Genomic DNA, 26,948 nt, shown 5'->3' on the forward strand with positions numbered 1-26,948 from the left:
CCAGACAGAAGCCACTCATCAGTAAAAGGGACTAATGCAGCCTGCTTGGAGTTTGCCAGAAGGCCCCTAAAGGACTCTCAGACCGTAAGAAACAAGATTCTCTGGTCTGATGAAACCAAGATTGAACGCTTTGGCCTGAATGCCAAGTGTCATATCTGGAGGAAACCTGGCACCATCCCTACGGTGAATCATGGTGGTAGCAGCATCATGCTGTGGGGATGTTTTTCAGAGGCAGGGACTGGGAGACTAGTCAGGATTGAGGCAAAGATGAACAGAGCAAAGTACAGAGAGATCCTTGATGAAAACCTGCTCCAGAGTGCTCAAGGCCTCAGACTGGGGCAAAGGTTCACCTTCCAACAGGACAACGACCCTAAGCACACAGCCAAGACAACACAGGAGTGGCTTCGGGACAAGTCTCTGAGTGGCCCAGCCACAGCCCAGACTTGAACCCGATCGAACATCTCTGGAGAGACCTGGAAATAGTTGTGCAGTGACACTCCCCATCCAACCTGACAAAGCTTGAGAGGATCTACAGACAAGAAAAAGAGAAACTCCCCAAATAGAGGTGTGCAAAGACTTGAGGCTGTAATCACAGCCTAAGATCATTCCATAAAGTACTGAGTAAAGGGTCAGAAGTTAGTTTTTTTTAGCAAAAATGTATGGGGTACTTTAAAAAAAAAAAAATACATTTTTGAATAAGGCTGTATGTAACAAAATGCGGAAAAAGTCAAGGGGTCCGAATACTTTCCGAATGCACTGTATGTTGGTGGAATTCTTCAATAAAAAGAACACTACAGCACAGGTCAAGTTAAATATAAAAGTTACTTTACTTATCAATATTTGAACTATTTATGTACACTGAACATAAGCAACGAACACCCAGAATATTTTGTGTTTCCTTTGAAATTGAACTAAAAATTTTTTAAAAACTGTTTATGGTGGGCTCTGCCAATCATGTACAGAATACCTTCCCTCCATCCATCCCCGTTTCCACAAAAAAACGAACATATTCTGCTTCCCACCACTTTGTCCATCGTCATGCATTATTGCAACAGCTTTTAAAACATCGGCACAACACCCTTTAAGACAACACATAATGCCACAACGCAATTCATGTGAGGGATCAGGACGTGTATTAATAGTCTCAGAGTAGGAGTGCTAGGATCAGGTCCCCTCTGTCCATATAATCCTATTCATTAGGATCTAAAAAGGAAATCTGAGCCTATATCATCATTGCCTGACAACTCAAACTGAAATATTCCGCTGTTTCAGGTTCGTTACATACTTCAGTCTGAGACTGCCATCGTTGAAGTCGTTTGAGGTCAAAATGTGGTGAGGTCAAAATGAGGAGTGTTGTACAAAACCCCCAAAAAGTCGGCAGCAATTGGATAATCTCTAACAAATCAGAATATCAAAGCCAATGATGAATTTTCAAAACGCCGCTTTACCCAAAGTATGTTTCGGCTCTGGCCCAACCCATCGGTTTCTGGGACCAATCCAAACGGTTAGAATGTATTTGCGTTCCAGAAATCGCCAGGGAGGTACACAGATCCAGACTCATTGCAGAGAACAAACTATAGTCTGTGGGCTTGGCGTAGCGTTTGGCTGGAGCAAGGAGTTTTAGTAGCCACGCAGATACCCCCCCTTTCTGAAACTCTTTATGAATACGGGCCCTGATTCATGGGCATTCTAAAAGTGGAAACTATTGAACTTCATTGACAAACTGAAACAGATAGGACGCTGGTGACATATTCAGGTGATACATGTAAAATGTCACACAATCACATGCAATATACAACCATGTGCAGCTGTAGATCTATTCAGGCACAAATACATGACATAGACCATGGGAAGAACTGCTTAACATTGAGAAGGAAAAGACAGAGACATGGGGTACAGTCTTAAAAATCAAATGAGTGCATTTCAGGTTAAATAAAAACACACCTACTCATTAAAGGGTTTTCCTTTATTTTTTATTGTAGAATAATAGTGATGACATGTGTGAAATAACACATATAGAATCATGTAATTACCAAATAAAAGTGTTAATCAAATCAAAATGTATTTCATATTTGAGATTCTTCAAAGGAGCCACACTTTGCCTTGATGACAGCTTTGCACTCTTGGCAGTCTCTCAACTAGCTTCATGAGGTAGTCACCTGGAATGTATTTCAATTAACAGGTGTGCCTTGTTAAAAGTTCATTTGTGGAATTTCTTTCCTTCTTAATGCGTTTGAGACAATCAGTTGTGTTGTGACAAGGTAGGGGTGGTATACAGAAGATCGCCCTATTTAGTAAAAGACCAAGTTCATGTTATGGCAAGAACAGCTCAAATAAGCTAAGAGAAATGACAGTCAATCATACTTTAAGACATGAAGGTCAATGCGCAACATTTCAAGAACTTTGAAAGTTTCAAGTGCAGTCGCAAAAACCATCAAGCACTATGATGAAACTGGCTCTTATGAGGACCGCCACAGGAATGGAAGACCCGGAGTTACCTCTGCTGCAGAGGATATGTTCATTAGCGTTACCAGCCTCAGAAATTGAATCCCAAATAAATGCTTCACAGAGTTCAAGTAACAGACACATCTCAACATCAACTGTTCAGAGGAGACTGCGTGAATCAGGCCTTCGTGGTCAAATTGCTGCAAAGAAACCACTACTAAAGGACACCAATAAAAATAAGACACTTGCTTGGGCCAAGAAACACGAGCAATGGACATTAGACCGGTGGAAATCTGTCCTTTAGTCTGATGAGTCCAAATATGACATTTTTGGTTCCAACTGCTGCGTCTTTATGAGACGCAGAGTAGGTGAATAGATGATGATCTCCGCATGTGTGGTTCGCATCGTGAAGCATGGAGGAGGAGGTGTGATGGTGCTTTGCTGGTGACACAGTCTGTGATTTATTTAGAATTCAAGGCAGTTAACCAGCATGGCTGCAGCGATAAGCCATCCCATCTGTTTTGCGCTTGTTGTTCAACAGGACAAAGATCCAACCCACCTTCAGGCTGTGTAAGGGCTATTTGACCAAGGAGAGTGACTGAGTGTTGCATCAGATGGTTTGGGATGAGTTGGAGCACAGAAGGAAGGAAAAGCAGCCAACAACTGATCAGCAACTCCTTCAAGACTGTTGGAAAAGAATTCCAGGTGAATCCTAAGAGCGTGCAAAAGGTGGCTACATTGAAGAATTTCAAATCTAAAATATATTTTGATTTGTTTAAGTCTTTTTTGGTTACTACATGATTCCATGTGTGTTATTTCATAGTTTTGATGTTGTCACGATTATTCTACAATGTAGAAAATAGTAAAAATAAAGAAAAACCCTTGAATGAGAGGATGTGTCCAAACTTTTGACTGGTAGTGTGCGTGTACATACATATAAAAAAATATATGTAAAAAGGCTTCAAGCCATTCCTGTGGCATGGGAAATACTAAGGTGATTGTCAACTCTACACGGACTGAACAGAAATTTGGTCAACAGTATCATTTATGCATTTTAGACAATGCATTTGCTTCTAGCCGACACTTGATAATATAACTACTCAAATTACCTTAGATGTATGATAAAATGGAATGTTGCAAGAGAATGGTCTTGACCTGCTGAACCCCTTTGCTCACTTCGGAAACATCATTAACCAGGTGTCAAGAAACAGAGATGACTGAACCACATTAGATTGTTCTGACCACACTAAAAACTATTTACATGGCCGAGGTCTGGCAAGAAATAAAACCACTCACACAGAAAAGAAACAAATAAGTCCTTTCCTCAAAAATAGACAAGCTTTATGCCGACAGGTTGACAGTGAGAACTCAAAGATGTCCCCCCAAGGACATATACTGCATCTGCATTATCACCCTCATTGTGAACACAAAGGAAACACCAACATAAAGTGTCTTAATAGGGTGTTGGGTCACCACGAGCCAGAACAGCTTCAATGCACCGTGACATAGATTCTGTCTGGAATTCTTTGAGGGATGTGACACCATTCTTCCATGAGAAATTCCATTATTTTGTGTTTTGTTGATGGTGGTGGAAAACAATGTCTCAGGAGCTGCTCCAGAATCTCCCATAAGCGTGACTGAGATGGCTTAAGGTTTACATCGTTTTCATGCTCCTCATCAAACAATTTAGTGACCACTTGTGCACTGTGGATGGGGCATTGTCATCTTATGCAGGCAAAGCCATGGTGGCCAAAATAATAGCTCACCCAGGATTTTCTATTCATGACGCTTAGCATGGTTTGTTAACAGCTTAATTAACTCTGGAACCACACGTGGAAGCACCTGCTTTCAATATAATTTGTATTCCTCATTTACTCAGGTGCTTCCATTATTTTGGCATTTACCTGTATAACTATTTCGTGTAGACAGTACTTCAGAAATGTGTAAGAATGTGTAGCACTTGAGAGATGGGATCCCACTTCAGTACCTCAAATACATGTGAAAGTACTACATTTACGGACAAATAGTTCCAGTCAATTTACATAGAAAATGTTTGGGGAGAGTTACATTTACGTTCAGTACAGTACTTTAAAAGCATTTGGTACTACCATGTGTACTTTGGTTACATTTGGTTCCTCTCTGCCGCTAAGCTTGAGCCACCACAGCGGCCAAATAAGCACAGATGACTGGATGAAAACAAATGATTATAAGAACTTAAAAAAAAAACATGCATTTTGCATAGCGTTTCTGTCAGAACAAACCACACAATCACAGACAGATTCCCACATCTCATCACGCCTCCACAAGACCGCTGTGACTGCTGACCTGTTAAGTACTGTGTTGTAATGACCACTGGTAAAAATCACTCGACTCCACTACCTTATTAGCTTGATATCAGTTGGACATTGGAGCAGGTTGTGTCCCCTTTGCAATTGTTTGGAAACATAAAAATCAGACTCCTTCCGTACTTGCTAATGGATTGGTATGGAGATAAAAATGTAAGGCATCTCTGTATTTATTTTACACAGCTTAGTATTTGATAGACTAAGAAGACACCTAAAGTCAAATATAAAACACTAATTTAATATTACACAAAAACAAATTTCCAAATTTGGTATCTTAAAAAGTGCTGAGCTTAAAAGTGACTGTTGAAATTACAGCCGTTTAAAACAAATAAGGCAACATCTACAACGTTCCTCAGTACAGTTATCGTCATCTTCATAAGGCGCTTAGTGAGCTAAAAGAGCTAAACATAAAAAGAGAACAAAATCAAATAAAATAGCAATATTTTAAAATATATTGACTCAAGGAATGTATCCCATATGTAATCATCCACACATTCAATGTGAATCAGCGCACCCTTTCAGGGTTGAAAAATGTATCATTGTGTATTAAACAACTTACTTACTTATATATATATATATATATATACCTTGAAATTAGAAATCTATATAACACAATTGAATTTGAACCTATCCTCCACTGATATTTAAAAAAATATGTAGCAATATATAAAAACATGGAAGATGAATAAAATAAATATGCTGAACTGGTTGGACCTTTCAGTCGGTATTCATCCCTAACGCCACAAAGTGCTCCGACCCCTAACCCCTTCCGATGACATGATGTGCCCCCTATAATGGGTCTCCATTTGCTGCTGTGTGTCATCATGAGACCGCTTGTATGTTGTCATGAAAACGTTGAATCATTCATGGCATCCAATTGAACTCGGTCCAAGTGAATGAGATTGAAAGGGAACCAAGCCTACATACGACATCTTTGCCCTTCGGTCAGGTGTGGTTAAACCAATGGAAGCCAGGACCGACAGAGCTCAATGATGGTCTGTCAATTGGGTATATAGGGTTTTCCCTTGGACAGGCTTCTCATTGGCTGGTAGAGTGATTGGCAGGTTGGATTGGCCACTGAGGGATGAATCTAGCGATAGGTAGGCATATGATGGTAGAGTGATTGTGGGTCACACAGGCATGTGCATCTCTGAGTACTCGTCATGGACCTCTCTCTCATCAAAGATGGGCTCTGCGTCATCAGAATCCAGCTGGGAGAGAAGAGAGCAGAATGTTAGGGCAAGGACCTAGCTATACTATTGATTAAGATTGATTGATTTGAATAAGGTAGATGAATTGTAAATCTTTCTTCAATCAATCAAATGTACAGCGTTTTATACAGGGTAAAAAGTCCATTACGCCAAGCCAGGCCTAAAACCCCCCTGAAGAACAAGCAGATCAGACAGCCTCAAGTAGAAACTCCCTACGCTTTTCATATAATGTGCCATAAGGTCCTTTCCTCAAATTTCCTCAGAGTTTAGACAGTAGATGCGTCTCAATTGGCAGCCTATTCCCTATATAGTGCATTACTTTTGACCAGGGCCCATAGGTTGAATGCTAGTGAATTGGCCTAAAGCTAGTGAATGGGCCTAGTGTGCCGCCGTGTGGGCTAACTTACACACTGCATCTCTCGGGTGGTGAAGATACGTGACAGCAGAAACATCTTAACGGGCACGGTGAGGATGAGGACGAAGGGGAAGGCCAGCGAAGCCACGGTGGACATGACGGCCCACAGCGACGCCAGACACACCAGCTGGATCAGCGTGTACAGGTGCATCCGCAGCGTTTTCACCTGGGGGACACACAGTGACTATGGGTTAATGTGGTGGATTACCGTAATACACATGTAATGGGACAATGAAAATCATGCATATGATACAGTATAACACACAGTATGTATACACAGTCTGGTATCCCATTGGGGTAAATAGCTTCTACGGGTTTATATAGTGGATTATACAGGAAAGGCTCACTTCGGTAGCATGGCTGATGTGACCCACGTGGTACACAGCAAAGGACAGCTTTGACCCACTGAGCTGTAATGGAAGGGGGCGGTGCTTGGGGGCTGTGTGTGGCTGTATGCATTGTGTGTTTGAATGAGAAAAACATACAGAAGAAAATGCACCCCCTTCATTATCAATGCATCATGCCTACAACATCATATCAGCCTCCTCAGATTCTGTAGTCAGGAAGACTGAGTTTGGCATCAGGCAGACTAGCTATTCGGTGAATCAGGGCCAAAAAGGTTTTGGGAACCAACAAGTGTCTCATAGTAGGGGTTGCTGGACTAGAATCAGTTTTGCCTTTCAGATCATAATGCATACGGACCAAGTGCCACTGCTCTAAGTTTCTCTCTGTGACTGTGTGCCGTGGTCACCTTGCGGACGTAGGTGTGGTCTGGGTGGTACTTGGGGGGCATCAGCAGTAGCATCAGGCGCTCGGTGAACTGGATGCCGTTGAGTGACATCACGCCCATGTAGAGGAAGATGCCAAACAGCACAGCGATGGGGATCTGACGCAAGAGGTCTCCGATCACGATGGAAAGGCCTGGAGGACAAGGGAGGAAGAGTTTAGAGAAATGACTGAAAACCTGAGTGCATCTTAATACTCTATTACAGTTGCCTCTTCTTTCAGTCTGATGTAAAATAATAAGAATGGGAAAAGCCAAGTCAACAGTAGCAAAGTCACAGATATTTCACTTGTTTTTATCCTATGTTTTCAAATCACTAGAGAAGGGAGGAGTCAATGGGAGGAAGCTACGTTAAACTTTTTAGAAGCGCCAAACATCCTCCATTCTAGTCTATTCTACATCTAGCCGATAAGACACTCACCTACTAAGATGGCCACCAGCAACCCTGTGACCCGCTGCTCCTTGACCTCCTGGATGCGGGGCTTGTCACCTGGGGCGACCGCCTTGCTCATGACGGTGAGGGCGTTGGCGTGCGTGACGGAGCGCACGGTGGCGGCTGCCATCCAGGGCAGGCCGAACAGGGCCGAGGTGCCCCCTAACACCACAATCACCAGCAGGTCCAGGTGGAAGCCAGAACCCTTCACCAGCATCCGCTCCTTCTTACTCACTATCAGCCTAGGGAGGGAGGGAGGGAGGGAGGGAGGGAGAGAGGCAGATGGTTGAGAAGGACTAAATCTGATAAATATATAATACATCAAATGTAATGTCTTCCATGCGTGTCCTCACCACACTGTATATACCGTCTATTCACACCATGTATTTTAATTATGTTATTGTGTTACTTTTTATATTTTTTTTACTTTAGTTTATTTGGTAAATATTTTCTTAACCCTTCTTGAACTGCACTGTTGGTTAAAGGGCTTGTAAGTAAGGATTTCACGGTAAGGTCTATACTCGTTGTGTTCGGCGCATGTGACAAATAAAGTTAGATTTGTTTTGATTTTGATTTGAATATCTGGGGAAAGAAGACCCTGGGGGATGGGAGGGAGGTGTGTGTGATCCTGACTCACGTGGTGATCTGTGTCTCCATGAAGATGAGGATGAAGACCAGCAGGGCGGGCAGCATGCTGCCGAACATCATCCAGATGGGGAACGGGGTGTCCATGCCCAGGGGGTTGATCACCCAGCCACGCTTCTCAGGACTGGTCACAGAGAAGCCACTGGGCACGCTCAGTTTCTACACAAGGTCAGGGAGAAAGTGACGTGTGTTATAGAAGGTAATGACATGATGTAATATGTCTTCAAAGAAACGGGTTCTATAGAATTTATCAGTAAAACAGAAGTTAAGCTTAATCGAAACAATTCAATTAACAAACTAATGAAGGTCTTTGGAGTTCTTGTCATTGCAGTACTGCTCACCTGTGTGTAAGTGTCACGTATACTGTAGTCCACTAGGACCATGATGAGGATGGCTATGGGGACCCCGAAATCTCCAATGATCCTACGCAGCTGAACAACACAAAAACAGATGAAGGGACACTAGGGAGGAACGTTCTGTGATTCGACAATAAACTCCAAAATAATTATGTTTAGTTTTATTAAGTTTGTATTAAATTGACATACATCCAGATAATGGTTCTGTATCTTACCTTGCCAGGGAAGAAGGCACTGTTTTTGAACTTGCGCAGGTAGAATGCAATGAAGAAGGTTCCAGACATGAGCACCAGGGAGAGCAGTGCTGTGTTGGGTTCCCTCCAGACCTTCACCGGCACCACCGAAATGGTGCCGTTGCCAAGCAACAGCTCCAGGGGGCTATTCTCCATTGTGGAGTTCTCCGCCGTGCTGTTGCCAGAGGAACAGCGCTGCAGCGGGTGCTCCACGAAAATCTGCCCAGCGACACAGAAAAATGGTTCGCATTAAAGCACCGCTTCGCTGGCACGCACGCACACACTACCTCCCTCAGACCGAGATCACTTCAACACGACTTCAGAGAGATTAAAACTGACATTATACCTTTAAGGTCCCCGCACAAACACGTTCTGAGAATGGAGATTAATTCATAGACAAATAATCCCTTCAAAGTCTTGTGTTGGCAAAGGTCTGAAAATAGTAACATTCCTGAACTCATAAAGCCGGATTATAGTCGGGCTTTCTGTCCCATTCACTTTATTCTCGGATCAGGGCCACTCAATCACAAAATACTTACCTGTTAAAAGGAAAATACCACTCAAAAACTAGCTTTTGGCATTTTGTTTTATTAGTCCACTGTCGAAACGGTCCCAAAATGTTTTGTATGTCAACAATCAAGTGTAAGATACATTCTGTATTTTTTAAGTTCTGTGTCACAATAAGATGCATTTTGCATCATATTATGCAATGTATTATTTCGACCCCATGTTGTGAGCATAGTCCAATCTAGAGACAGATTTGATCCCCCCTCTACAAATTCAAGTGCTTTTAGCATTAATAAGGGCACTAAATAGTTTATCAGTTTCAATACTATAGTCAACTGAGCTCCAGGTTTACAATACCTTGACTATCTTGGAGAAGGTCTCGAAGATGAAGATGAGTGAGATGAGGCAGGAGAATATCTCCTGGGTGAAGCGCGAGACAAAACGAACCAGGAAACTGCCCTCCAAGGCCACCATCATCACCACGATGATGATAAGCCAGAAGCCGATCCACACCCGGCCCGTCAGATATTCCACCCCGTTCCCCTTACAGAACTATATATATATATATATATATATATATATATATATATATATATATATATATATGAGTGAGAGAGGTTAGGACACAAGCAACTAGAGTGGTAGAGGATGTGACAAGTTATGACACTGACGGAAGATTTGTTACATACACCATCAACGGCAGGGAAATACAAAAGGGATTCTTAAGCAGTAGTTAAGAATGTCATCTCCGAATCCAGTTTAAGGTAACTCACAGAGTAGAAGGCCTCTTCAAAGACGAGTAGGGGTCCAGAGAAGCCCACCACCAGGAGCGGCTGGGCCCCCAGGAGGCAGAAGAGAATGCCCTGCAGCGCCGTGGCCACGATCAGCTCAGACACACCGATCAGACCCTCAGTCTTCTCACCTACCACAAGGCACACAGTCAAGAAACCGCACAGGCAACGTTCAGGAAACGACCTAAGAACATTATTTGAAAACATTCGTAAATAACATTAAATACAGCTCCAATGCCTGACTTAAACACATGCTAAGTGTCTGGTTGTGTGTTGGTTGGGGTAGATTGGTATCGGATGGATTTGTGGAGTGGTTCGTTTTTTCATCCTGTTCATTGTTCCCCTTACTTAATAAACTCACCGGGAAAATGTACGTTCATCAACATTTCTGTTAATGTGCCAGAATTTGCTAGCCATCTTTAACCCCTGGGGGACTCACCCAGGAGGCCTCCGAAGGTGATAGCTGGGGAGAGGGCGGCGAAGTAAATGAAGATGACGGCCGCCGCGCACTGGGCGTTCAGCGCGTCCTTGAAGTCGCTTGCGTACTTTGGGTAGCGGCGCTTCACGTCCCGGATCAGGCCGCCGAAGGGGCGTCCCGTACGCTGCAGGGGGTCGTCTCCCGGCTTCCCGGGCGATAGAAGGGACTCTGGAAGACATGAACACAGACCGTGTTAACATGGACATTCAATTTCAAAATCTGCACTACAAAAATGAAGTTGGTTTGGGAAAGAAAAGGGGAAACTTAAAACATTATCATCCAGGTAACGGTCTGAGACGCTGGGAAAGTTGCTAGGACCAAAATGTCAGAATTCCCCCACCTTTCTCCTCCTGGCTTTTGGGCTCCTTGGCCAGCAGGGCTCCTTGCTCCTCCCTCTTGCGGAGCATCTCCTTCTGGAAGCGAGAGACTGAGTGGAGCAGCTCCTCGCCACCCATCTCCGAGGGGGGCAGCACGATGCTGCAGTCCAGGAAGCCGTTGATGGCGTTGAGCAGGTCCTGACGGTCGTCGGCCAGGTAGGCCGACTCATGGAAGTGCTGCAGGGAAGGGGAGGGAAACACACAACATATAAGGATTTATACTCATCATCCTGTGTGAGGTTTCAGAGGTAACAACAGTTAAACCAAATGAAAAACATGAATGGAAACTGAAACCAGTGAAATTACAACACGGAAGGTTTACTATTGCACTCTATCCATTGTCTTGGTCTGCTCTAAATTGGTCCCACGCTGACCTTGTCAGACATGAGTGTGGAGATGGAGCGTCCGATCTGGTGGTAGTCCATGTTGGTGCTGGAGGGTCCCAGCAGGACGAAGATGAACCTGACGGGCACGGGGACCTCCAGTACAGAGTCCAGCTCCTGCGCCTCCTGCAGCCGGACAAACGCCATGGTGGGCTGCTCCAGGAAGTCCACACTGCCTGGAAAGAGGAACAGAGTATCTGGGAAACTGCAATATTTTACACTCCGGTTTCAGCCAGTATTTACTGGTTCATTTTCAGTTGACAATGGGTACCTTACGGTACCTTCTTGAAAGAAAACACAATTCAACTCACCCACAAGGACAACAGTGGCCTCAGCGTTCTCTGGAATCTTCTCCAGCAGCTTGAGCTCATGCTTGGACTTGGACCTGTGCATGCCAATATTTGGAGTCGACTCCTTCTGTTGCAGAACACCAAATCATAACGTAGTTAACGCAGGTCTCTGTCTAGCTGACCAATGGGAGACCGTAATCATTAAAAAGGGACTCAACCATGAACTGCTAGAAGATACATATCTATCCAAATAAACATGTCTCCACCACAATGTTATTGCCTGCTCTCTCCGTCAGTCAAATAAGTTATCTAACCTACATTCGCAACAGTAAACCACATAGTATCAATCAACCCGGAGCTGTAGGTACCTGCACGTCGTTCTTCTCCACATCGACGCGCGTCTCCTGCTCCGCCAAGCTGGCCGAGCCCATGAGGGGCTCTGTGACGGAGGGCTCTGGCTGGTGGATGTGGTTGGTGCTGTGGTGGTGAGGCAGCATGCTGCCCAGGCTGGCCGCAGAGATGTTCCTGGGGAAGGGGTTGTGGCTGTGCTCCTTCTCGTCGCTCGGGTGACTGCGGGGAGAGGGAAGGAAAGGCACACAGAGGTTGAGCAGGAGATACATCGCGTTAGAGAGGGCGAGGTGGGACCTACCAAGCAAGCAGGCAGCGTGGGGGACAGGCATGGAAAGTTCATCAGTGTGAATTGACATGCTGAACTAATAATGCCATTTCATCTATGAGATCAGAATGTTAGACGAACTCCAGCGATTTTGTCTTATGTATCCTGTTGAAAAACAACAGCCAGAGTACTGTATTTATAATGTCCAAACACTTAATTTGCTAAAACCACGGCAGTATTCCGTACTTCCATACTAAGAGTTGAGATCGTCTTAAGACTTAAGAGTGTTTTTTTCACTAAGCTGTCCTAGACGATTTGTAGGTGTAGTGGTAGTGCTGTACCTGTGTTTGAGAAGCAGGGCTCGGAGCACGTTGGCACGGTCCTCAGCCTTGATCTGGTCTGAGATGATCATCTGCTCCACCACCTGGTGGGCGATGCCAGGCAGAGTCTTCTGGTCCAGGTCCAACAACACCGCCCCTGGGTGGCAGAGGAGACACGGCACACTGCAGTGAGGGCACACACAGATGTACACACACACACACCCTTTCTCTCCTCCTCTCCTACCGTGGGAGATGGTCTTGCGGAGCTCCAGCAGGCTGCGGAAGGAGAGCGAGGCCACGTGGGGTTTGCCCCAGCGATCAGTCTCCTCCTCCACGTCCTCCTCAAACTTGATCCAACGCGCTGTCTCCCGCCACTGCATTTCCTGGTTCTTATCCATGATCAGCTCGTTCAGCTCCACAAACACCTGAGAGGGAGAGATGGATGTTAAAGTGATAGTTCACCCAAATTACATATTGGTTTCCTTACCCTCTAAGCAGTCTATGTACAAGGTAAGACAGTAATCATTTATTTTGTTTACCTGGCCAGTGACCACTGTCTCCAATTGCTAACTTTGTAGCATGTTTGTCCAAAAACCAATGCAAGTCAATATCCATGATATTAGCATGTTTTGTGTAGATGCCCATGCACATACAGGAGTCTGAAATGTTGAAACCAGCATCTCCTTCAAACAAAGTTATTATTGAGGAAACTTGATTAGATTCAGTGAGGATCGGAATAACTGAACTATCAGGGTAAATTGTTTTTGATTAGCTTAAATGTGTCTAGATCTGCTTCGGTCCTTGCTATCCGGGATCCTTGGGATGGCTCTACCCAGTTGAAGTTGAAATGTAAAATGGTTAAGGTAAGGGTTAAAGTTAGGCAAGGGTTCTATTTAAGGTTAGAAAAGGGGTTAGGATTTAGGGTAGGGACGTCCCAAGGATCCCAGATAGCATTTTTTTGGCCATATTCTTCTGTTATTTTAGAATGAACGCTAGCTCTTCTCAGGATCATGCTGTTTCTGTAAAGACAGTCGACATTATAAGGAAGGGAACCTGCTGACTTCTGAAAACCATGCAAAATGTATCAGACCTGGGTTCAATTACTATTTTAAATACTTTATTTGTGGCATTGAAATTATCCTCAAAGTCAATACACTTCGCAAATATAGGCCACGGACAGAAAATAGCCGAAGCAACTAGTAAACGCAACATTATTTCAGTCAAAACCATTTGAGCGAGCACCACAGACACTCCGTTGAGATTAAGTTCTTCCCGAACATCCACAAACTGTGATGAGTAGAAATACAGTACAAATTTTAGAGACTGATGAGTAGAAATAATGAAGACTCGGATGGGTATAAATACAGTAGAATAGCAGAGACTCTGATTAGTAGAAACACAGTATTGCACCATTGCAGCCTTATCACGTCACAACAGGCTGGTTAAAGAGAAACTATGCTGGTGAGTTAGTGCGACCCAACCCACTACTACCTGTTTTAGTACCAAGCCAACAACATAACTGATGATTAGCGAGTGATCATACTGTACCTACCCTCACGTGCAGACACACGGCACCACATGCAAACCCACACTCCTGGAACCTGTGTCTGGCCGGCTAAGCCGCCTCACCTTCTGGGGCCGGGCCATATGGCCGGAGTAGTCCAATAGGACCATTCCGTCTGGCCGGGAGGCAGAACGGTACAGAACCACTGCCGGTAACGACTGGAAGGAGCGAGAGGGTGGGCTCATCACACTGACACAGACCCGTGCACAGAGCAGGCGACCCTTACATCTCCCCACACACACACACTCTTTACCATGAGAGGAACCGGTTGTTGGGGGCCTCTGTGTGTGTGTTATTAAAACATGGCTCCCTCTCTCAGGGAGCACCGGGTGTCTTGTTACCTGAACTCTTCGCTGCCTCTTTCTTTTTGATGTGTGAAAGAAAATAACTCATTCATTTTTAATTGTGTTCTGCCCCCTCTCCTATCCACATAAGATACTGTAGGGGGGCTGCGCCCAAACAGAGAACGAGGGGATTTTTTTGTTGCTGTTTTTTCCAGTTGATCCAGTTGGGGGGGGGGGGGGGGGGTCAAGAAAACATTTACCTTTGTCTAAACTGAGCAAAACATAGAAACTGGTCTCCAAAGACAAACATCACCTACACGTGTCCTACATGGAATGTCTTAAAACAAGCAGCAACATCTACCTTCAAACCTTCCTCCTTGCCAAAAACCTCAGGAAATCCATGATAAACATCTAAATGAATAAAACCTAATCATACTATCTGAAACAAGGGACTATGTGACACTGTTTCCCAACACAAGCAAAGGAGTGGGTACTAATGCTCGTTTTTTCGGACGCTCACCTCATGTGGGGTCCGGTCCTTTTTTTGGCTGCGTATGCTGGTCTCCTGGTGGTCCTTGCCGACATGCACCACTTGGCCCTTGGTGCTCTTTCTGACCAGGTGTCTCCGTACCCCAGGGACATCCTCAAAACGATGACCTGAGGAGTAAAAAGTGAGAGATGAGTGCAAAATCATCACCATATATGGACAGGCATCGCAATAGAGATTCATGATTGTCTCTATATAGTGATCTATCATGTATTGACATCCCCTTATTCTTTGTTTTGAATATGACTGTGGTGGCGATTGTGATCCCAAACACTGACTAACAGTGGTCAACAATCCATTGTAGTGTTGTAGCTTTTTCCCCAAACATTGATCTTCCTAACGGTGAGCTCTTGGCTCTGGGATGACGTTCCTACCATCAGGTCAAATCTCAGAGTCCCACACTCAGAGGCCAGGCTGCTGCTTTTTTTCCACCTGACCTTGCTGTGGCCTCAAACGAAGGACAACCTGGACAAGGAGGCTGGATGGCAGAGAATCTCTCAGATATATCTGAGAGGGTAGGTGCAACAGGTTTGATGATCCTGTTAGAGATAGGAACCTTACCTTTATCAGTGGCCTTTTTTCCCTATTTGAGAAACACCCTGGTCGTTGAGCACCTTCATCAACTCTGAGGGTTTGGAAAAATGACAGCATTTTGTCCTAATGAACAAGTTGTCCTGTTGGTCCTTTTAGGAAAACCCAGCGAGTGAAACTGGAGAGCAACAAAGTATAATCTTCTGTCATGTGAGCCTCTTGTTCTTTGTCCAGGTTTTGCTGTAAGGGGTTGCTGTAACTTGTCCGACTTCCACGCAATGTCCACTGGAACCGTTAGTCCGCCCTAGAGGCGCCACGATGTGTCTGACTCCTGACTTATGAGTGTCTGGGCAGACCCAGAGTGGGACGGGCCTAACTGGATAACACTCTTGAAGAAGATGAGCTTGGAGGTGGGCGCAGTGCATAAAGCTGGCATGGGTATGAGGAACAGTCACCTCTACCGTCTCAAGATCCAGTCCTTGCGTGTCCAGGACTGGAGCTCAAAGAAAAGCGGCAAAAAAAGTTGCCATTCCTTGACCACCACCTGACCTGGTTGAGGTAGAAACCGTCTGAGCGCATTAGCTAGCAGAGGTGCTAACAACCGGAGGGTTGAACAAGAAGGAGAGAGTGATCTAATCATTCCAATCATTGAGCAGCAGCCAGCCACAAAGGCACTTTCCCAGGCTGCTTTGCAGTTCTGGGAAGAAAATAAAAGATCATAGAATGAGGAATTAAAATTCCCAAATAAAATGCATCACCTATGTCATTTTCAGACCATTCTGAAACTTGAAGGGTTATGACTAGTAATGTAATATGATCTCTATGCTGAGGAGAAAGAGGACAAATTAGAGGACAAAGGCCACACCATTTATGTCACGTAGCCCAATGATGGCACTGGACCTACATCAGATCATCACCATGCATCTCATCAGCTTCCCTCTCATGTTGTTCTTTCAGATGACTTAGCTCTTCCCCATTGTTTTATTGTCACTAATGACTCAGGACTTGTGAACCAGAAGGGCAGCTTTCTCAATTAGCCACCAGGTTGGCTTGGGCCTGGTTCCAAGGGCCTCAGCTGACAGCGGGAACAGGCAAATTTAACAAGAGGACTTCGCTCCTGTTCCGTTCCTGTCCGCCACACTCTGATAAGCTGCCGCTGTCCACTGAGGGGTCGACCCCCCCCTGATGTAAATCACCTCTGGTGCCCCTGGAGCTGGGGACGTCACAGGGCAACGGGGGGGGGGGGGCACACTGACTCATAGTGCCCCTCATTAATGTACCCCTGTGTGCCCCCTCTCTTTCATTCTCTGTTCTGAGCATTCCGACCTTCAGTGGAGCCAAAGACTGTTCTTCCACTCTAATCACAGTGCTCAGCTGGAAGGGTAATAATGTGGGATATCAAACAGGCCGAATTGCACGCACAAACACCCGTCACAGCAGTCTTTGAAAGTTAATCTGGCAGAGCAGATGACTGCAGCACTCCAAGGTCTGGGAGAGTTTAGAGTACTGGGCTTCTGAACAAATCTCCCAATGGACAAAACAGTCTGGAAATGTACAAGAAGTTTGAACATAACAAAGAGAGAACCAACATGTCTTCTGAATTTAATAATACATACAATTAAGTAAGCACTAAAACATTGCTTCAGTTCAGTCGACAACAAATGAATGACTGAACATGTAGGGGCTGTTTCCCGGATACAGACTAAGCCTAAACCTGGACTAAGGATCATTTTCAATAGAGATTATTTTTAGTCTATGATTAGGCTTAATCTGTAACCCGGCCTGAAATGTCTAAATTGATGTTTCTCCATTTCCCCAGACTCACTCTTAATGCCATCCAAGTCGGCCGAGGCCAGAGTCTGCGCCTCACTCTCATCCGTGGGGATGCGATGGTACTTGGCCTGCTCGGCGCCAGTCATGTTGCCCGTACGCCGGCGCTCCTGCAGGTCGTAGCTGCGGCTGGCTATGCGGGTCAGAGAGGCGGGGTCGGATGGGTCACTGCTGGACAAGGTCGGACAAGGCTTTCTGGGAGAGGAGAGAAAGAACAGGGTTAATAACTTTAAAGTCAATAAAAGTTAAGACGTGAGCCTGAGTGGTGTACTAAGAAAGCAAGCTAGATCTACTCAGGCTTTTATAAAGCTAGCCAACTTCAGTTAGCTTCACATTCCAGGTCAGGCTTCATCCGTACTACGATGGTAGATATTGATCGTCCGCCTCCCTCCAACTCTAACAGGCTTGTAACACCGAACTCTTCATTGAGACAATGATGAAACATCAATCCATGGGTGAGTCAGTGCCACATTTTTATTTGTGCCAAAATCTAAATGAAAGAAAAAGTTCTGGCAAATTTAGCAGACTATTCCCCACTCATAGCGCTCCTTCGATCTGTGGAATAGCTTATTGCATTGTGATCATAGACATAATCCACTATGGTTTTGGAACCTCGAACCATGGCAATTTGACTTAAAACTTACGGGTACACTAGCAATGGCTTCCAAAATTGTGTAGCTCAACTCAAAAAGGAGATCAGGTTTCTTGTTAGTATTTATTTAATTAATGGTAGGTATATAGACAAACGTTTAGGCCTAAGCCTTCGACAGTGTCATTGACTTGAATGGGAACTGCCATCTATGGATTATACTGTATGTCTATGGTTGGATGCGGCTGTCAGTTAGCCCGCTAACAAATTTCAAAACACAATTGCGCGAAATGTACAATTCAGAAAGCAAACGCTGTCATTACTAAATGTCATTACTAATATGATAGGAATTTAACGCACAAAAGTACATTTGATTAATAAAATATTTAAAATCAGTAGTCTTCCTCAAATTAAGGGTATGGTGACACACTCTTTGCGAGAGGGAGAGAATCGGTTTTCATTGGTTCTCAACTCGTGGCTCAGACACTTCAGGATAAAATGGAGTTAACCCTGAATTAGCCTGCCCCAGAGCAGATTAGTTCTGAAGGATATGTTGCCATAGAAATGTACCTGGCTAAAAGCTGCACGATGTTTGTGGTGTCGGTTATCCCAAGTTGATCTCAGAGTTGACCCAAGTTACCTCGCTAACTCCTCAAACTTGATTCATAGTATAGGGCTCTGAAGTGGGCTACACAACTTAACTCTTTTTTAATTTAGGGGTCAATAGATGACAAAATTCACATTTTCTAAGATAAGAGGAGAACGGTTTGTTGGTCTCCTTCAACATTCCTTGGAACAAACATACAGGAAGCCAATTTCACAGAAGAAGAAAAAAATCAGGTGCACTAAATCCTAAAAATGTCATCATAAACTAAGGAGTGAAGATGCCCACTTAGAATTTGTCAGTCCAGCAAACAGATCATTCCCAAAACCGACACTCACTCACCTAAAGACGTCAAACTGTCTCCTAAGCACTTTATGGTTGTTTCAGAAAAAAAAGAAAAAAAAACTTTGGCCGTTACTTTCCCCAAATATATTCAGAAGTTCCCTCCCCGGTCAGAATAATCCACTTGTTTGACATCTATCTTCCAATGTATATAGTATTGCAGTTTTAGTAGTACTATTAGGAGGAAGTCCACACAGAGCGAAACTTCGGCAGACTGGAGGAAGGAGAAGAAAAGACAAAGCACTAATGTGTCCTGAGACTAAATACCATAGGTGGAGGGAGGGAGAGGTGTGTTAGTAGGAAGGGTCAGTGTTCTGTTCTCTATGGAGACAGTCAGACAGGTGAAATATGTGTTGTTGCAAGGGGATGAATCATGTCCTATTAGATCAGAACCCTGCAGGCTGCCTGGATGCCGGGAACATGGTAACGTACAGTGTGTGCCGGCCTGCCTGGGTGAGACCGCGCGCGCACACACACTCTCTCTCTCTCTCTCATCCAATCAGTGACTGAGAACGCCTCAGAGCAAGCAGTATCAGGCTAAGTGCTACAAAAGAGTCCTTGTCGTGTTGTGACGCAAAGCAGGGTGACACTTCAACTGGCAAAAATGATCTCACCCAATCACCTCATAACGGTAATAATGAAATAAAAATATGGGTGTATTCAGAGAGGTGTACTCACTCGGTGGAGGCGGCATCTTCAGGTTCGGTGCCCACAGCAGACTGAGGCACAACCTCCATCCCTCGGGCAGGGTGGGGGCTGTCTGTGGTAGGTGTGGCCAGGCGATCTTCATCTGACAGAAAGAACTATGGAGGGAGTAAGGGCACACATGACATGAACATTCTGTATATTCAACATACTATTGAAAATAACTGCAATAGGGTTTACGGTAAAGGGGGGAAAAAAACAATACAAATATGTAGAAAATGAAGACACAAAATCATTCAGAGGGATTCATCACAAAACCTAGACCACAACAAAAAAAATAACCACATTAATGGGGGACTTTCACAAAATGTTATCAGAGAGCGGCACATGCTGAACGAGAAAGCTTGGTTTATTGCTTTTGTAAAGTTGAGTGTTTCCTGCCTATGACTATTTCATTGGCAAAGTGGGCAAACTGAGCCATCATATTCATGCACAAAATACCTAATAATGAAAGAAAAGCATTGTAATTTGGAATTCTGTAAAGTTAGTGTGGGAGAGGGGGAAAATGATTGTTGTCCATCAATAATGAGAAACCACCTGGTTTGGACAACTTAGATGGAAAGCTACTGAGGATGGTAGCAGACTACATTGCCCCTCCTGTGTCATATCTTTAATCTGAGCCCGGAGAACAGTGTTCATCTTCAGACCTGGAGGGAAGCTAGTCATTCCACTACCAAATAACGGTAAACGCGCCCTTTACTGGTTCTAACAGCTGACCAAATCAGCTTGCTGCCGGCTCTTAGCAAACGTTTAGAAAAAGGTTGTTTGATCAGGTACAATGCTATTTCTCTGTGAACAAATGAACAACAGACTTTCAGCGTGCTTATAGAGAAGGTCACTCAACATGTACTGCACTGACACAAAGGACTGGTGATTGGCTGAAATAAATGGATAATAAGATTGAGAGAGTGGGAGCTTTGTTAGATTTCAGTGCAGCCGTTGAGATTGACCATAAATCGGGAAAATTCTATGGCTTTACATTCCTGCCATATCATGGGACGAGAGCTATCTAATAGATCACTGAGGGTTCTCTTTAAAATGGTAGCTTCTCTAATGTTAAACAAAGTGTGGTATTTTGCAAGGTGGCACTTGGCCCTTCATTGTTCTCTATTTTTACTAATGATCTACCACTAGCATTGAACAAAGCCTGTGTGTCAACATTATGCACGTCAGCAACCGCAGCTAGTGAAGTCCCTGCAACCCTAAACAAAGAGTTTCAGTCCGTTTTGGATTGGGTGGCTAGTAACAAAAAGGTCCTGAACATATCTAAAACTGAAATCATTGTGTTTGATACAAATCATTCCCTAAGTTCTAGACCTCAGCAGAATCTGGTAATGAATGATGTGGCTGTTTTGAGGAGACTAAACTGCTTGATGTCAACTTAAGACTGTAAATTGTCAAGGCATATTGATTCAATTGTTGCAAAGAGGGGAGAGGTATGTCTGTGATAAAGTTATGCTCAGCATTTTTAAACACCACAGTCGATAAAACAAATCCTGCAGGCTCTAGTTATCTAATATCGACCATCACACAGCGATGTGATCAAGTGCTGCAAAGAAGGAACTAGAAAGGCTGCAGCTGGCCCAGACAGAGCAGCAAGTCTTGCCCTTCAGTGTACACAGAGGGCTAATGTCAACAGTCTGCACGTCAGTCTCTCTTGGCTCAAAGTAGAGGAGAGATTGACAGCATCAATTCTTGTTTTTGAGAGAAATATTCAAATTTGCCTGTATAGTCAACTTATATATAGCTCTGACAGACATACTTACCCCACCCGACATGATACCAGGTGTGTCTTCATAGTCCCCAGGTTGAGGGGGGGGAAAGAAATCTAGAAATTGTATAGAGCCATTAATCCATGGCACTCCCTTCCATCTCATATAGTGCCAGTAAACCGGGTTTAAAAAAAACAAAGACAACTCACGCCACAATGCCTCTCCCCCATGTGACCAAACGTTTTTAAATATAAATGTCTAATTTCTATGTTAATGTTTTAAATATATGTAAATTGTCTTTGTCTGTAATGTATTTTTAGTTATGTGTTAGAGCCCAGGAAGACAAGCTGTCGCCATTCACGTCGGCTAATGAGAAGCCTAATAAAATCAAACTAAAGAGAATAATCAAACTCAAAATGTAATACATTTCAACTCTGTATCTGACATGGTACTAGTGTTCTTTTAATGCTGTTGCCCATAACCATGTGTGTGAGGTGTGTACTTTTGTTTCAAAGTAGATTTGTTTAACACTACCAAGAAACACTGTGTGACTGACCCGGAGTTAGCCCACTGCAGTAAAAGGTTATTAAAGGAAACATTGGTGAGGCCAAAATGTCATAAATATGCCAACTTTGATAAATTATTTTAGATAAAAATGTTAAATATACATGTCAACAATCCTCCAAAGGACTATTTTATGGATTACATTTCGTAAAAACATCCCAAAAATCATGGTCTTTTTTTCGTCAGGGTTTTGTGAGAATTCACACTCTTGAGCATTTCTTTTATATTTCAAGAATAAAAGAAAACTTCATATGAGAAAATCACAGGTCAAAACCGGTCATGTGTGGCAGAACACAATAGTTGTCAGTGATATAACAGTGTAACCCCAAACCAGTTAAATAATTCATTAAGCTTGTGTTTAAATATTCATAGAGGAAAATATGATAATGCTGACAGGGGGTTTCAATCTGTTGAACCACAGTCACACTGCAAAAAAAAAAAAAAAACATGCCAGTGTTCCAAATGGCACCCTCTTCCCTTTATAGTGCATTACATTTTTTTTTAAAACCTGGGCCTTGGTCAAAAGTAGTGCACTAAATAGGGAATAGGGTGTCATTTGGCACGCAACCCCAGTATCAGTGGAGTAAGATATGCATATTGCCTTACGCCATGGTTTCCCAAACTGGGTCCTAGGGCCGCACCTGGGAACATGTTTTTTTTCTTCTTCCCTAGCACTACACTGATTCAAATAATCCAAGCTTGATGAGTTGGTTAATTGAATCAGTTGTGTAGTGCTAGTACAAAACGTACAACCAGGAGGGGCCCCAGGACCGAGTTTGGGAAACCCTGCCTTACGCTAAGCTACCTTTGGTTCATGTTTAAAAAAAATTTTTTTTTAAACTGACAAGACAACTGAAGTGAATGTTAAAGCGCATTTGAAAACATGAAAGGTGTCATTACATGTACGTCTTCTTTGACGGTGTCACAATCTGTCTCAGAGAGATGGGTGTGGCTCTCTCCACCCTCTTCCTCATCATCTTCCTCATCCTCTCCTTCCTCAATGGCGGTGTTGCTGGTTGGGCCGGAACTGTCCTTGCGCTCTCTTTCCTTCTTTTTCTTCTTGCCGCTCTTCTTCCTCCTCCCATCGGAGGGCAGCTTGGACAGGGGGTGGTGGATGTGGTGCGAGGAGTGACGGTGGTCTGCAGCAGGGAAATGGTTAGTAGATCAAACATTTTGTGTGGTTTTCAGAGGGACTTATTTTATTAGTAAATCAACGGTTTATATTTACGATTCACAAAAAAGGTAATCCACTCCACAATTTCTGCAAAAGTATGTGAGCCACCTACGCATGTGTGCAAGTTGTGTGAACAATTGTGTGTGTGCTTACATTCAAAGTCCTCCTCGTTGTAGGTGCGGTGCTGCTCGTCGGGGACCCTGGGGGCGGAGCTGAGGATCTGCTGAAAGCGTTGGACCCCCAGAGATTTGTTCAAGTCCCCTTCATCCTCCTCAACCGCTCCTCGCATGGACGAGGCTGATGGCGCCTCCGGCTGAGAGAGGAAGAGAGGGAGGACAGGGTAAATTTAGATCAGTCAGGGAAGACAGGAAAAGGTATTGGCTTCATCTCAATTAATCTTTGTGACTCCTCGACTCCTTTTAATTGTATTGGAGGAGAAGTTCCAAGTTCCCTCTCCCCTCGAACCTTCTCCAATGGGTTTTGATAAGGACGCAAGGAATCAAGGAAAGACGAATTGAGAAAGAACCATGTTGAAGGCCCCATTCAGAAACAACCCCTAGACCCACAGTAAATCTGAACGGTTTGGATAGACATAAATCAGTATGGCGAAAATGTAATCAAGTCTTCTAAATGTTATAGCTACAACTATATTGCTAATACTTATCCAATTCTTTCAGATCAACATGGGAGTGCCAAGGAACTTTTTCTGGGACTGGGCCATTGTCCATTTTAAACAATCCATTTATTCAGATTTGCTCTATGAGGTTGTTCGCCGACTTCATTCATCCCTATTCCCCTTGTCAAAGCCATGCAGCTCGAACCAAACTGACACTGAAGGAAGTGCTAGTCCTCCCACAGGAAAAATCCACTGAAAGGACAAGAGCTTGTGCTTGGTCTCTGAACACTACAACAGCCTCAAATAATTAAAACAGTGATTACACTACAAGCTCTGATCAAGGACTTGGACAGGGTGGTGCTATGGATGGTCGTGGATGGTGGAGTGATGGAGATCCTGGGGACATCCCGGGGAGTTAAGTCCTGACTCGAATGATTAAGTACACTGAACAAAAATATATATTTTTAAATGCAACATGCAACAATTTCAAGGATTCATATAAGGAAATCAGTCAATTGAAATAACATTCAGTAGGCCCTAATCTATGGATTTCACAAGACATGCATTTGTTGGTCACAAAAAAAAGTAGGGGTGTAGATCAGAAAACCAGTTAGCATCTGGTGTGACCATTTGCCTCATGCAACGCGCCACATCTCCTTCACATAGAGTTGATCAGGCTGTTGATTGTGGCCTGTGGAATGTTGTCCCACTCCTCTTCAATGGCTGTGTGAAGTTGCTGGATAATGGCGGGAACTGGAACACACTGTTGTACACATTGATCCAGAGCATCCCAAACATGCTCAAATTGGTGACATGTATGCAGGCCATGGAAGAACTGGAACATTTTCAGCTTCCTGGGATTGTGTATAGGTCCTTGCAACTGTGCATTATCATGCTGAAACATGAGGTGATGGCGGTAGATGAATGGCACGACAATGGGCCTCAGGATCTCTGTGCATTCAAAATGCAATTGTGTTTGTTGTCCGTAGCTTATGTCTGCCCATACCATAACCCCACCGACACCATGGTGCACTCGGTTCACAATATTGACATCAGCAAACCGCTTACCCACACAACGCCATACACTCGGTCTGCCATCTGCCCGGTACAGTTGAAACAGGGATTCATTCGCGAAGAGCACACTTCTGCAGTGTGCCCACTGATGTCAGTTACAACGGCAAACTGCAGTCAGGTCAAGACCCTGGTGAGGATGACAAGCACGCAGATGAGCTTCCCTGAGACAGTTTCTGCAGAAATGATTTGGTTGTGCAAACCCACAGTTTTATCAGCTGTCTGGGTGGCTGGTCTCAGACCATCTCTCAGGAGAAGAAGCAGGATGTGGAGGTCCTGGGCTGGCGTGATGACATATGGTCTGCGGTTGTGAGGTCGGCTGGACATACTGACAAATCCTCCAAAACGTTGTTGGAGGCAGCTTAGGGTAGAGATTCTCTGGCAACAGCTCTGGTGGACATTCCTGCAATCAGCATGCCTACTACTGCAAGCTCCTTGAAAACTTGAGATATCTGTGGCATGGTGTTGTGTGACAAAAAAAAACAGATTTTAGAGTGGCCTTTTATTGTCCCCAGCACAAGGTGCACCTGTGTAATGATCCTACTGTTTAATCAGCTTATTGACATTCCACACCTGTCAGGTGGATATATTCTCTTGCAAAGAAATGCTCACTAACAGGGACGTAAACAAATTTGTACACAACATTTGAGAGAAATAAGCTTTTTCTGCAAATGGAAAAATGTTGGGATGTTTTATTTCAGCATGAAATGAAACATGGGACTAACACTTTACATGTTGCATTTATATTTTGGTTCAGTATAATAATAATAAAATCACGTGTGCCAGTTCAGGGCTTTAACAAATATGTGAAACGCCTGGTGGTCCCTGAGGAGGGCTGAGAAACCCTGGGGTAAGTGATGTTTTCCCCTGCAGCAGGGTGCTAGATTGGGCTGCCGGAGACGTGCTGTGATAAGGATGGTTGCAAAGGTGGAGCCACAGGTGAACTTGATCCCAACAAAGTGGGGGATCCTCTCCTTGTCTCCTCTGTCCAGCGCTAAGGCAAATCAGATTTTGCTGTGGCTACAGTACTGATCGTGTGGCTCCTCACTGAGCACTCTCCCCTCCTGTGACACAGGCCAAACAGTCACGGCACCATGCCTCATTTAACGCCCCTCCAAACCCTTTCTCAGGCCATTTAACATGTCATTGGTAGATTAAATTCTCCCCTGCACTCGAGGGGGACCAAGGAAAAAACATTGATTGATGAGATATGATTATTCCACCTCACACTCCCCATCAGTCTGTAGAAATGGTGGACAATGGGCTTTTTCCCTACTCGTCCATCTTACACCAAATAACACCAATAAATAAATAAATCTGCACTGTGTGTATGGAGTAACTCTTAGCTTAATCATTGCAATTTTCTACCTTCATATGGCACCTTTTTTCCCCGCAATGGGGCTGCATGTGTAAAATATAGGGAAGAAATTCACAAAAGCACAAAGCTATCTTCATAGCAATGGCTACCATGTCATGGAGTTATGGTGTGACCTACAAACACACACATACCACACACAGGCGTAAAACACAGAACTCTCCAGACGAATCCCTGACAGTGTCAACATGTGCCACAAATAGGGCAGCTGCGGTGACCGTATTACCGCCACACCAGCGATCATGAGTCATGAAGGCAGTCAAATTCCACATGACCGTTTAGTCACGGTAATTAGGCTGCTCCAAGCTCTGATGCTGCTGATGGTCATTAGTAGCCTACCAGTACTCAGCACTCTATTGCCCCTCTAATCATTCTCACATCAATGCAAATGTTATCGAAAATCTAATCAAACACTTAATGAGAGCCCATGAGCTGATTTTGCGCTACATTTCTATAGGCTATGCAATTGCGGGAGAAAACAGAGTGATGACCTCTTAAAAAAGAGGAGGATCCCATCCGCTTTCTATAGGCTAAGCCTACTATATTTATTGCTCAACTTTCCTAATATTAAGCACATTGCTTCGCTTTACAACAGGAGTATTAGCCTACCTGGCTGGCATGAAAATGAATCACAGGAAAAGCATCCTCCATCCGCTATTTAAGTGCATAGATAAAATGTATTTTTTTTCTCCACTGTCCATCTGGAGACAGGTGCATGATAATGGTCAAGTCTAAATCAAAACTAATTTCACCCATATTATTTAGTATGTGTTAAGACACAAACCTTAGCAAAACATATAGGCCTATGGGC

The 26,948-nt window shown here is 44.0% G+C and overlaps 1 protein-coding gene across 10 annotated transcripts in view; it reads right to left on the reverse strand.

Annotated features, from left to right (window-relative positions):
- Positions 1 to 3,764: 3,764 nt before the first annotated feature.
- Positions 3,765 to 26,948, reverse strand: part of LOC115130341 (anion exchange protein 2-like) — a 78,612-nt gene continuing 55,428 nt past the window's right edge. For 7 of the 10 annotated variants that reach the window (XM_029661387.2, XM_065019511.1, XM_029661390.2 and 4 more), the window contains 20 exons: positions 23,229 to 23,388; positions 22,802 to 23,040; positions 19,599 to 19,723; positions 17,381 to 17,580; positions 14,998 to 15,134; positions 12,651 to 13,054; positions 12,062 to 12,263; positions 11,715 to 11,820; positions 11,395 to 11,579; positions 10,984 to 11,197; positions 10,605 to 10,811; positions 10,148 to 10,296; positions 9,732 to 9,926; positions 8,850 to 9,086; positions 8,620 to 8,709; positions 8,271 to 8,437; positions 7,622 to 7,875; positions 7,168 to 7,337; positions 6,409 to 6,582; positions 3,765 to 6,001 (listed from right to left, as the gene is read on the reverse strand). In XM_029661387.2, the coding sequence (XP_029517247.2) occupies positions 5,921 to 6,001; positions 6,409 to 6,582; positions 7,168 to 7,337; positions 7,622 to 7,875; positions 8,271 to 8,437; positions 8,620 to 8,709; positions 8,850 to 9,086; positions 9,732 to 9,926; positions 10,148 to 10,296; positions 10,605 to 10,811; positions 10,984 to 11,197; positions 11,395 to 11,579; positions 11,715 to 11,820; positions 12,062 to 12,263; positions 12,651 to 13,054; positions 14,998 to 15,134; positions 17,381 to 17,580; positions 19,599 to 19,723; positions 22,802 to 23,040; positions 23,229 to 23,388 (3,696 nt within the window). In that variant the 3' untranslated portion in view covers positions 3,765 to 5,920. The remainder of the gene's footprint in view (positions 6,002 to 6,408; positions 6,583 to 7,167; positions 7,338 to 7,621; positions 7,876 to 8,270; positions 8,438 to 8,619; positions 8,710 to 8,849; positions 9,087 to 9,731; positions 9,927 to 10,147; positions 10,297 to 10,604; positions 10,812 to 10,983; positions 11,198 to 11,394; positions 11,580 to 11,714; positions 11,821 to 12,061; positions 12,264 to 12,650; positions 13,055 to 14,997; positions 15,135 to 17,380; positions 17,581 to 19,598; positions 19,724 to 22,801; positions 23,041 to 23,228; positions 23,389 to 26,948) is intronic. The other 3 variants (XM_065019513.1, XM_029661392.2, XM_029661389.2) reach the window with 3 other exon arrangements.

Source organism: Oncorhynchus nerka, linkage group LG6 (assembly GCF_034236695.1).
Source record: "Oncorhynchus nerka isolate Pitt River linkage group LG6, Oner_Uvic_2.0, whole genome shotgun sequence".
In the NCBI taxonomy this organism is placed as follows: domain Eukaryota; kingdom Metazoa; phylum Chordata; class Actinopteri; order Salmoniformes; family Salmonidae; genus Oncorhynchus; species Oncorhynchus nerka.